Here is a 12401-nt window from a genome sequence, read left to right as displayed (position 1 = left end):
AGGTGGCGTAAGGCCGTATCATTGAATGGAGATTACGTTGAAAAATAGTGTTGTGTAGCTAAAAGATTGTGGAATAACCTGGTGTATTTCAATGCTGAATAAAACAACCCCTGTTTCAGAAAAAAAGTGTTGCATTACTTATTGAACTACCCTCGTAGTAGTGAGTAGCTGTTACTGCTACGGTCGCAAATCGAAATACGTCAAAGGAGGAAAAGCGTCTGTTTATTGGTAAGTTCCGTCTGTCCCCGGTAGCTGAGTGGTCAGCGCGACAGAATGTCAATCCTAAATTCGGGTTCGATTCCCGGCTGGGTCGGAGATTTTCTCTGCTCAGTGAGACTGGGTGTTGTGTTGTCCTCGTCATCATGATTTCATCCCTATCGACGCGCAAGTCGCCGAAGTGGCATCAAATCGAAAGACTTGCACCCGGCGAACGGTCTACCCGACTGGAGGCCCTAGTCACATAACTTTTTTTTTTATTGGTAAGTTCCTAAAAGGTCTAAGGCCAATTATCATATCAGAAAGAGGCGCTTTAAGCGTTGATTAATATCGAGACATAGTGTAATAAAGAGTTAATGTCGTGGCGATGATTTACTTGACTATATCACCATACATTTACAGGACTGGTAACAGAAAAAGTCAGTAGTTGTGGAAAGTTCTCCCAGTCAGTACAATGAATGTAACACATTTTGAGCAGTTTTCACCTGAAGGTGAGATTTGTGTGTGACAGTCTGAATCATTACCTTCGGATTACATACCTCACCAAATAATTTTGATTTTTTTAAAGCAGTCACAGTAGGAATCTGTACTGCTACTACCTAGAATGCAGAGAATTAGTATGTCCAATTAGTTCCAGAAAAATGTACGAAGATTAAATATGCATCATCAGAAAGCAAAATAGAAAAATTTTGTCCCTAAAAATATTTGACAATGCGAGAAATCGCTCATCTGCTACATGTCGTAGCTCCAGTTTCGATATCTTTTAGGAACACTTTTCACTAGAAAGCCATTTCGCAATGACACTGCAACTAAATTTATTAAAACAACCCCTGAAATACAGTCAAGTGCAATACAAGACCTAAAAGTATCTGTGCCTGTCCTTTTCCTGTTAAAAAAAAGCGATATAAGAGCTGTGAACGTAATACAAACAAACGAAACGTCCTTGCATATCTCTCTTCAAAACTTCAAGCCAAGTTCATCTAAGAGCCGGCCGGAGTGGCCGAGCGGTTTTAGGCGCTACTGTCTGGAACCGCGCGATTGCTACGGTCGCAGGTTCGAATCCTGCCTCGGGCATGGATGTGTGTGATGTCCTTAGGTTAGTTAGGTTTAAGTAGTTATAAGTTCTAGGGGACTGATAACCACAGCAGTTAAGTCCAATAGTATTCAGTGCCATTTCATCTAAGATATCGAATACAAATTATTAAGATGCCTGTAAAACGCATGCACCAACTCCACGGTACTTTGGAACAGGATGTGTCTGTACTAGCGATGTAATAACAATCAAAATATATAGAAAGTTTACTGACAAATTTTACGCCGCATCATAGTCACACGACTGTTGGAGTCGAACTGTGTTGGCGACAAAACTCGGTTCTCCGCATCTGCATACTCACTCCTTAGGCATCCCTACTCTGAGCGCTGACACATCGATTCAGTTTTCCTAATCACTTCATACCTGAACCCACACAGTCCAAAACTACAGAAACCTATAAATACCTCTTGCCCACTAAGACCTCACTACCTACATCATTGTTCAGACAAAATCCTTTTGCCAGTTGTAAATGTACGAGGGTTGACTGAAAAGTAACGCCTCAACCTTCGTAACTCTTCAACAGTTTGCAGCATTGGTATGCGGCAGGTACCGGCTCGTTTCGTAGCCTCTTCTCTCGAGCTCCAGTTGGCGAGAATCCTTAGCGTTGAACGGTTGTGTTGTTACAGTGTAAAGTATGGAAACCTGTTCAGACGGTCGGTCGATGCGATTTAAGCAACGTGCAGTCATTGAATTCTTGACAGCATAAAGTGTCACCCCAAAGGAAATTCATCAGAAAATGAAAGCAGTTGATGATGATTGTGTTTATGTGAGTACTGTGCGTCGTTGGACGAGTAATTTTAAGTTAGTTGAAGCGGGAACATCTGACCTGCTTGACAAACAAAGAGTTGGACGTCCTGTGACAGCAGCACCGAGTTTCACAAGCAAAATGTTGACAGATTGCTTCAGGACGATCGTCGTATCACTCAGAGAGAAACGTGTGGGTCACATTATTGCTTTGCTTGGCTATCGGAAGATCTGTGCACGATGGGTACCCCGGATGCTGACTCCTGAAATGAAAGCGCACAGACTTGAAATAAAACGGAATCCTCCATACAGTCCAGATTTAGCACCGTCTGACTTCCATCTGTTCCCGATAATGAAAGACGATCTGCGGCGACATCATTATGCTTCTGATAGTTGTGGAAACAGTGTGTCGACTTCCTATGTGACGGCTTCATAAAACTTGTTCATCGCTGGCAGAAATGTATCCAATTGGATGGTGATTATGTGGAAAAGTGAGTATTGGTAATTAAAGAGCACATTCTAAGGATTATTTCTCCGTTTGATTTATTAAAATATTCCCATCCAAACCCAATCATCGAAGGTGGAGGCATTACTCTTCATTCAACCGTCGTATTATGTACCTCGCTCTTAAGGGTATAAGTCGCGCAGAATGATTAAACAGTACAACTCGTTCTCAGAATACGTTTACAGTGTTTAAGCTCTGACAAGCCGAACACACTACGATACTGGCAGTCCCATTCTTAAGCTGATCGACTGTACGGAATAACCTGAGCATTGACTAAATAAAACTTCGTCATTTGACTAAACTCGCACCGAGGAAACGATATGACTATACTAAACGCGATGCATATGATTTCTTTGAACAAATTTACTAATTACGTTTCAACAACAGAGATCTTAACACTGGAACATCTAGCTGTGGCAAACGTATCTACAAAATGTTACTTATTGCATGAGATAACATGTAGGTTAGTAGGTTATAGCGGTGACCATTTGATAAATCAGAGTTGAGGCCGACAATCTGATGTTAGTCGTAATTGTGTCTGGTTCTATGAATATACGAAATTTCGAATGACAGTTTGTAATTTTAGTCACATGTAGCACAGAGACGACTGGTTATTGAGTCTAGTATTTTAGTAACATTTGAGCCAGCCGCTCGTGTTCGTGATGTTAGAACCACTCAGAATTGTCACGCATGTCGACATCAGCAGTCGTTCTTATCAGTAGACTACACATTTAAGGAATTTGTTCATATGTACTGCATACGTCGCTACTGTATAGTTTAGTCCTTCGAATTAGCGGTTCATGCAGATTGCAAAACAAGTACTATTTCATCATCTTTTCCTAGTCGTGGAGTGTGCCGATTCATACGCAAATGGCTCGGTTAGGTGGTTTCTCTTTTATAGTTGGCTTTTTCAACACGTTTAACATTTATAATGGATATGAATGACAACATTTTTTTGGTCCGTGCTTTAGCTTTTTCTTTAAAAGAATACCATTTTGCAAGTTGATACATTTTCTTATTGTTCAGTAAACATGTAAACTCCTCAAAACATCGGAATAAAGATATTGTGGTATAGAGACAGAGCTGTGGTTCATGTCCAATAGTCGAAATATAATTGAAAAATTCTAAACTCGAAAAAGTGTAATATTTTCACTTTCGCGTTATGTGTCTTTGACTTATACCGATATTTCTTTCACGTGCTAATGCTGTTACGATGTTTCTGTGCTATTGCAACTTAGCTGTTGTGCAACAGATACTGCCTGTTGAGCTTAACAAAGCTTGCAGATCTCTGGCGTCCACCTTCTTGGATGAGTCATAGATGTTTAATTGATCCTCTAGTACCTGTTCTACATTCATTCTCCCACTTTCGATAGATGCTTAAACCAGCAACATGCAATGTTTCTATACACTCCTTCTCAAGTACCATGCCATGCAAGTCCTCCTCTGTCGCACTCATATCCAGTTCGCTGCGTATTGAACCGACCTCACCGATTGTTCATACCTGTTTGCTGCCTGTCTTACCAAATCGCATAACCTGCGCTTGCTTTTCCGTTCTGTGTAGCAGTGGTCATAATATCCTTGGTGACTGACGTAGAATTCTTGATATCTCACTATGTACTACCTGCGGCTCACATTTTGTGTCGTTAATAAATCGAATTACGGTCCATGAGACATATCACGGAAGAGTTTCTCCGATAGACGCAGGAAAACGTCAAGTCGTCCAAAAATACATTGAGGAAAACAATCGCAACAACAAGAAGGGGCTGTGTGAAACGAGAGCTGGTAGGCTTGTTTCTACATCTGAAAGATGTCTATTCAGATTGTGCACCAATCACATAAGAGTGGCACTAGCAGCGCCATTGTGAGGAAGCAAATCAGGTTTGCTTTAAATACATGCTGCAATGGTCGTGAGCGTTAGTTGCCTTTGAAATTAGACGTAGTGAGTTGGTATTAGTCAAGAATGCCTTCAAGGTGACAAAGGCGCCATTATCAGCACCCCACTGAGTTTGTAATGGGGCTACGAGAAGCTGGACGTTCCTTCCGCAATATTTGCAGAAAGTCTTGCAAGTATGTAATCACTGTACAAGACTGCTGGCAGCGGTGGTCATGGGAATGTACCGTTGCAAGAAGACAGGCGTCCGGACGGCGACATGGTGCTAGCGAGAGGGAAGACTGTGTGTTCGGCGTGTGGCTCTGGCGCATAGTACTGCATCTGCAGCAGAAATTTGAGCACCAGTTGATACCACAGTGACACACCGAACTGTTACACGTCGGTTACTCCAAAGACAGCTGCTAACCAGACGCCCTGTGACCCCAAACCACCGCCATTTCCGACTTCAGCGGTATCAAGCGACAGCTCGTTGGAGAGCAGGGTGGAGGTCTGGTGTGTTTTCTGATGAAAGCTGGTTCTGCGTCGGTGCCAGTGATGGCCGTGTGCTGTTTAGGAGGCCTGTTGAGGGTCTGAAAGCAACCGTAGTCGCGTGCTAGACCCACTGGACCTACACCTGGAGTTATGGTCTGGGGTGCGATTTCGTATGACAGCAGGAGCAAACTCGTGGTTTGCCCCGCACAGTGACAGCAACCTGGCGATTCGACCTGTTGTACTGCCAGTCACGAACAGCATTCCAGGAGGTGTTTTCCAACAGAATAACGCTTGCCCACATACCGGTGTTGTAACCCAACACGCTTCACAATGTGTTGACACGTCATCGCCTGCTCGATCACCAGTTCTGTCTCCAATCGAGCCCTTACAGGACATCACGGACAACAACTCCAGTGTCATTCATAATCAGCATTAACTGTTCCAGTACTGATCGACCAAGTACAATGGACATGGAACTCCAACTGACATGCGGCACCTGTATAACACAGTGCACGAACGTTTACGTGCTTGCATTCAACATTCTGACGGTTACACCGGTTATTAATGTACCATCATTTCACTTGTGGTTCAAATGGCTCTAAGCACTATTGGACTTAACATCTGAGGTCATCCGTCCCCTAGACTTAGAACTACTTGAACCTAACTAACCTAAGAACATCACACACATCCGTGCCCGAGGCAGGATTCGAACCTGCGACCGTAGCAGCCGCTTGGTTCCGGACTGAAGCGCCTAGAACTGCTCGGCCACAGCGGCCAGCTTTCACATGTGCAATGCCTTATCTCGCGCTTACATTAACCTGTGGTCTTGCGAAGTTAATCACTGAAATATATTACCTAGACAACTATATTCCCTATTTTTCATTCCTCTACATTAATTCCTTTTTGGTCCAGCGACTTTTTTTCCGTGAGTGTAACTTACCAAATGTCTGCGGTGTTACAGGTGCCGGACTGTTGCAGCACTATATCCGTATGGGTAAAACGAGAGATGATATCGTGAAGATCACGAACCAGTTCTGCATCAGCCTGAAGATACAGACACCGCGCGTCTGCGAGGGCATCACGGAGCTGTTTGGGGTGAGTGCAGTTCAGCACGGCTTGTGTTGTTTCTCGGCGATCTGGCTGTTACGTGACACGTCTGTCATTCTGGTGCAGGGTGAGGTGGTGTACGTGCTGCAGAGGGTGCAGCTCACGCCGGAGGAGATCTGCAGCTTCGTGATCGGCGACGCGTGCGGTGACGTGTACAACCCGTACCACGAGTGGAAAGTCGCCTTTCCGCCAGTCCCCAAACCGCCCGTCACGCCTCTCCCCGTTCCCGTCGTGAGTAACGAAAATAATAAACATTATAAAGTGGGTCTAGGCGCACTGTTTCTCTTGTTATGTTTACCAATTGTCGGAAATTCTATTTCCGCTGACGAATTTATTTGTTTAGTCCTGTTTCGGTTTTGCCAGCCCGATCAAATATCAGCTCCAGACTGAAATTTTCACTCTGCAGCGGAGTGTGCGCTGACGTGAAACTTCCTGGCAGATTAAAACTGTGTGCCGGACTGTGATTCAAACTCATGTCCTTTGTCTTTCGCGGGCAAGTGCTCTATCATCTTGTTTGTTTATTTTTTCAAGTGCTCTACCGTACTTATTTTTATTTTTTATTTTCTTTTCCTTTTTTATGCTCTACCAGATTTTATTTTTTTATGTTCAGAAAAATGTCATTCTTGTAGAGATAAAAAAGAATAAACACCTACTACACGAGCAAAATGTTGCAGGTAAAGAGAAAAAAATAAAAACGTCTATTGTTTGAAAATAAAAGACGGCGTTCTTCATAAAACAAACACTATTCCTTGAAAACGTAACACATAAATAAATATACTTTCTCAACATCCTTCTTTTTTTTGGTAACCGTAAATATGTATACAGTCTTAACACCATAAGCAACCCAACTTTTGTCTTTTTCTGTTTGATGGGGGAGTACATGAGAAAAAAACAAATAGGCTGCAGATACAGAACCATCCGTGAATAGGATAAGCATGTGTAAGGTAGAAAAACATTAGAAGATGAAGCGAAAAGAGAAGGGAAAGAAATTAGGAATACTTGCTACGCCATGCTCCACTTTGACGCGCCATCATAACAACGTGCATTCTATCATTGACCATTAGAAGTGGAAATGTGGGATCGTTCAGTCTTGGCCGGCACGTTTCGTTGAGATTCCAGCTCCGAGGCGAGTTGGCGAAAATATTCTGTAAGTACGAGGGTTGGAAATCTAACAGTGGCAACTATTTATTTACAGCTCGTACAAAATAGATACGTGTTTCAAAGTTTTACTGACCTTCAAAGTAGTCACCAGCATTCTGCATAACCCGTTGCCAGCGATCTGGAAGTCGTAGGATACTGTTAGCAGTGCCAGTTGTGTTGACAGTTCGAGCGGCGCAGTCTATTGCCCGACGAATTTGTAGCAGTTCTGAAGCGAATGCCATGAAGTGTATCCTTCAGTTTAGAAATCGAGTTGAACTCACGAGGGCTTAGGTCAGCGGAGTGCAGTAGGTGGTGTAGCACTTAGCAGCCCCATCAGTCAAACAAATCAGTATCAGATTGCACTGTACGTACTTGAGCATTATCCTGCAAAATGATGATCAGGTCCTGCAAAAAGTGTCATGACTTCTGTCTCTATGCTGTTCATTTTTGGAACACAACATACGACCCGCTTAGACAAAGATGTGATGATACTTTCTGCAGGATCTGACCATCATTGCACTCTGGAACCGAGCGACCTGCCTCGGGCATGGATGTGTGTGATGTCCTTAGTTTAGTTAGGTTTAATTAGTTCTAAGTTCTAGGCAACTGATGACCTCAGAAGTTAAGTCACATAGTGCTCAGAGCCATTTGAACCATTTGACCATCATTTTGCAGCACAGTGCCCAAGCATGTACAGTGCAAGCTGTTACTGATTTGTTTGACTGATGAGGCTGCTGAGTGCTATAACACCGACTGCACTCCCCTGACGTAAGCCCTCGTGAGTTCAACTCGATTTCTAAACCGAAGGATACACTTCACGGCAATCGCTTCATTACTGCTACAAATTCGTCGGGCAATATCCCACGCCGCTCGAACTGTCAACACAACTGGCACTACTAAGAGTATCATACGACTTCCACATCAATAGCAACGGGGTTATACACAATGCTGGTAACAACTTTAAAGGTCAGCCAAACTTTGAAACAGGTATCTATTTTGTACGAGCTGTAAATAAATAGTTGCCACTATTAAAGTTCCAACCCTCGTATTTTTCGGAAGTGACCCGATAGTGTCGATGTCGGCGAAGGGTGTGGTTGTGTACTTCAAGGCATGTCCAGAAGTCTGTCGGATCGACGATGTCCTCTCGAAAGAGGTAGTTGATAGCTATGCCATTTATCCAGGTGATGGCGTGCCACTTAGACGATGGAAAGTAGGTCGTATGAGGATATATCAGCTTGGTAGGAGAGACGTGATATGAGGGTACTCGGAGATAGAAAACCACAATTTTCTGTACGAGGGTACAACAGCTGCTGCTGCCCCACACTCAAAACATAGCTCTTGACGCACTGGGATGAATCCACCAGCGCGATGCGATGCAGTTTCTGTCTTATAATACATTTGCCGCTAACGAGAAAGTACCACATCGAGGTGGTGTCAATAGCGTGTTATTGTTGGTGGATCGTTCTCCAAACTGCAGGCCAGGAAACCTGGGGGTGACGTGCTTCGACGGGGTTTTGGAGAAGGCGGTAGATGTCCCGGATGGTCGTCTTCCTGGTCCTGGGGAGCTTGGTGCATATGTAGCTGTATTCCAAAAAGAAACGGCAGATGTGCGACATCGGAGGTGGGATGTGTGCCAAAGACTTCGGTGGGCGCCTCGAAACAGGTGCGAGCTCGGTGGTCAGCATTCCAGTAAAACTAGCATTTTGGTTTTTCCATAACCGGAGTATAGTATTGGTGTAAAGTGCCGTAGTCCTGTCTCACGTTAACCAGATCGAGGCCACCATCCAGTTTCGGTAAGGAGACGCCGTCATACTGGACTTTGAAGAAGCGTCCGGAACATATAAAACACCCGAAAGCCACCTGTAGTCTGGCTGCCTTTGTCGCAGTGATGGGCAGAAACTCCGCGATGTGGGGTATACGGGCTGCCAAATGGCACATATACAGCGGGCGTAGTAGGTGATTTTGTATGTTTACCCAGATGTGTAACAGTGGCGGCCGAAAATTGATCACTGAGGTGCAGCGAATGTCTCGCGTGTACACCAATCCGTGAGACAGCGAAGGGTGTCCGCCAGTTGAAAGGGGCCTACGCTGTCTGCGGGAAGGCCGCGGCCGATCTTCATGGCGCATGATTTTGTGACGTTCATAGAGCTCCCTGCCCCTGCACTGTAACGGGTAATCCACTGCATCACAGCTTGTACGTCAGCCGCTGAACGTACGACGAGGGCCAAACCGTCCGCGTAGGCTCGGCAGCGGAACACATGATCCTGGAGTGGAATACCTGTCAAGTGTTGCCGTAATCCGCAAATGAGTGGTTCCATCGCAAGGGCATAAGTACCTTCGACAGAGGACAACCCTGCCGTACTGAGCGTTCAATCCGTATAGGTTCTGTAAGTCTGCCGTTGACGAGATGCCTGGACTTTGCCCAACTAAGGAGTCGCATAATCACCTGCGTGAACGTCGAGGGAATCGCCATCCGGTCCATCACTGCGTTGAGGAATGCATGATTGATGCGGTCAAACGCTTGATTGAAGTCGATGGAGATTAAAGCGCCTGACAGTCGCGAATGTTTTGTCACAGCGATCACATCTCGATATTCATGAGGGCAATCTGTATAATATGATCGCCGCCCAATTATTACAATTTCTCGTAATACATATTTGAGTCGCACAGCCAGAAGGCGTGTGAAAATCTCGAAGTCGGAATTGAGTAACGTGATCGGCCTCTAACTATCGAGTCGTGTACATGTTCTCCATCGTGGAAACATCAAATCTTGGAAGGTTCTGTAAAATTCGAGCGTTAAACCATCCGGGCTCTACACCGGCAGGTACTTCTTGATAGAGAAGTCTGTAGTGAGTTGTGAAGGCATCCGCAATGGAAGCTTGCGAAGTCAGCCGTCGTCCATCAGCTAGGTCTAAAGCAGTCATTAAGGCCCGTCGGCGTCGGCGAACATTTTGAACAATATGATGCATAGAAGGTTCTTCGCCGTTAATCCTATCTTGGCCGCATGCTCGCACAATGGCTCCTTCTAGATGGCATCTCGTCAAGGTTAAAATCTTTGCCTTGATGGTTTGAGCTTCTTTTAGACGGTCCAGAGATGGAAGATGGTCCATGAGCTCGTATAGAGCGCTATAGTAGATACTCGTTGTTAACAAATTTCCCTTCTTCAGAAATGCTTTTCTTGCCAGTGCCAGTCTACCTTTTACATCCTCTTCACTTCGTAGTGTGGTGATTCCAACTGGCTTTGGCTCTGTCATAGTGAGTCAAGGTGCATCGGATGGTCCGTTTGGCGCATAGTAACCACCACTGCAGTTTGGCCTCATAAAGCACGATGCGTTGAACACAAGCATGGCACGTGTCGGTGACCTGTTGTCGACATTCAGGGTCCCGCAGTAGCGTTACGTTGAGTTTTCAAGGTCCCGCACTGCGCCATACAGATTGTCTACGTACGTTCATGGTACAGATGTAGACGACATAATCTGAAAAGGCAGACAGTCAACGTTCCGCGCCGAAGAGAACGGTTTTTAGCTCGTCAGAGGTATATATTCTATCGAGTCGGCCTGGCGGAGTGGCCCGTGATGTGTGTATGCCCCGGGAGCTCGCCGTATACCACTCTCCAAGTGTCGAGGAGACGAAGGCAGCGGACGAAGAAGCGAAGTTCCGGAGATGTAGTGAAATGAGGGTATTGGTCTATACACTAAAGAACACAGTTGAAATCTCCACCTACGATGAGATGATCGTATCTGCCGAGGAATAAATGTTTGATATTTTCTGCGTAAAACTGGGAGCGATCCCTCCGTTTATCATTACCCAATGAGGCAAAGAGATTTACGATTTTTATTCCCTCAATTGTAACGGCCACCCCTCGCGGGAGACATGCGATATCCTCCCTCCTCGGAGGAGGATCGCTGCGCCTGTGTGTTCCATAGCCACTGGGGCGTACCTCTCGTATCCATAACACCCAGACCAAGTTGCTGTAATCAGTTGTATCAGGGCGATGTCGATGTCCGCTGCTCTTAGCGTGTCGCGGAGCAGTTGAAGTTTAACCTTGGATACGATATTATTGGTGTTGATAGTAGCTATTCAATATGCCTCATGGGGGCTCCGTGCTGTCGATAGGTTCGTAGTTGGTGAAGGTTGTCGTGGTGGATTCTGGAAGTCCATAGTAGTCGCAGGAGTCGTCGTTGAAACATCCCCTATTTTAATGTTGGTCTAACGGAGGAACAGATCTCATTTCCGCACCGGGTGGAGATGTTAAATCAGCATCGTCCGCCCATGAAAAATGTCCGTCAGTTTCAACATAGGTGAGAGGTGACAGCACAGACCGAGGTGGCACAATTGCTCCGGTGACGACGGGCGTGCTATGTTCCATGGCTTCTGAGCTCGGGGCTTGCTCACGATCTCTGTTGAACGGCTCACCGTCTTGTGGATGACGCGTTGCCGTGGCAGAGGAAAAAGAGTTATCGCTTACTCCGTCAGATTTATGCTCCATCTCTTCGTCCTGCGGAAAGGACTCAGTGGCCGATTCTGATGTCTTGCGGCATTTTTTTCGACGTTTGAGCGACTCTTGCTTCCGGCAGCGTGCTTCGGTGTCTGAGGAAGGAAAAGATTTGCGTCGTTCCGGTACAAAAGCCGCGGATGCTATGATGCGGTCTTCAGTCTCCATAAAACTTTCACTGGTATCTTTGTGATCTTCTGTCGTAGGTGTGTCCGTCTCTAAGTCATGTTCGCGGGCAGCACTGCCGGTGGCTAGGTGCTGTGACGCCTCCGCGTCTATTGGTCCAGAGACTCGCTCATGAACTGCGTCTTGTGAGGGCTGGACGTGCAGTGTCGCCGCTTAGGTGATTGGAAGGGCGGTTGTGGTTCGGTCTGTTGAAAATGGCTCTGAGCACTATGGGACTCAACTGCTGTGGTCATCAGTCCCCTAGAACTTAGAACTACTTAAACCCAACTAACCTAAGGACATCACACACACTCATGCCCGAGGCAGGATTTGAACCTGCGACCGTAGCAGCAGCGCGGCTCCGGACTGGAGCGCCTAGAACCGCACGGCCACCGAGGCCGGCTGTTCGGTCTGTGTTCGTATCGTCGTGCCGTAGTTGTGTGATGCGGCGTTGCATGCATTCATTATGGACGTGGCCTTCTTTGGCACAACCAGAACATGTTCGAGGTTGTCCGTCGTAAATGACCACTGCACAGCAGCCGCCGACAGAAATGCACGATGGGATGTGCCGTTT

At 45.8% G+C, this 12401-nt stretch overlaps 1 protein-coding gene across 8 annotated transcripts in view; it reads left to right on the top strand.

Moving 5' to 3' along the window:
* LOC126179888 (sphingomyelin phosphodiesterase) overlaps positions 1-12401 on the top strand; it is a 419882-nt gene that overhangs the window by 350619 nt on the left and 56862 nt on the right. For all 8 annotated transcript variants that reach the window (XM_049924650.1, XM_049924653.1, XM_049924649.1 and 5 more), the window contains exons 5-6: positions 5882-6015; positions 6094-6258. In XM_049924650.1, coding sequence (XP_049780607.1) covers positions 5882-6015; positions 6094-6258 — 299 coding nt within the window. The remainder of the gene's footprint in view (positions 1-5881; positions 6016-6093; positions 6259-12401) is intronic.

This window comes from Schistocerca cancellata, chromosome 1 (assembly GCF_023864275.1).
Source record: "Schistocerca cancellata isolate TAMUIC-IGC-003103 chromosome 1, iqSchCanc2.1, whole genome shotgun sequence".
NCBI classification, from domain to species: domain Eukaryota; kingdom Metazoa; phylum Arthropoda; class Insecta; order Orthoptera; family Acrididae; genus Schistocerca; species Schistocerca cancellata.
This window is presented reverse-complemented; position numbering and strand designations above follow the sequence as displayed.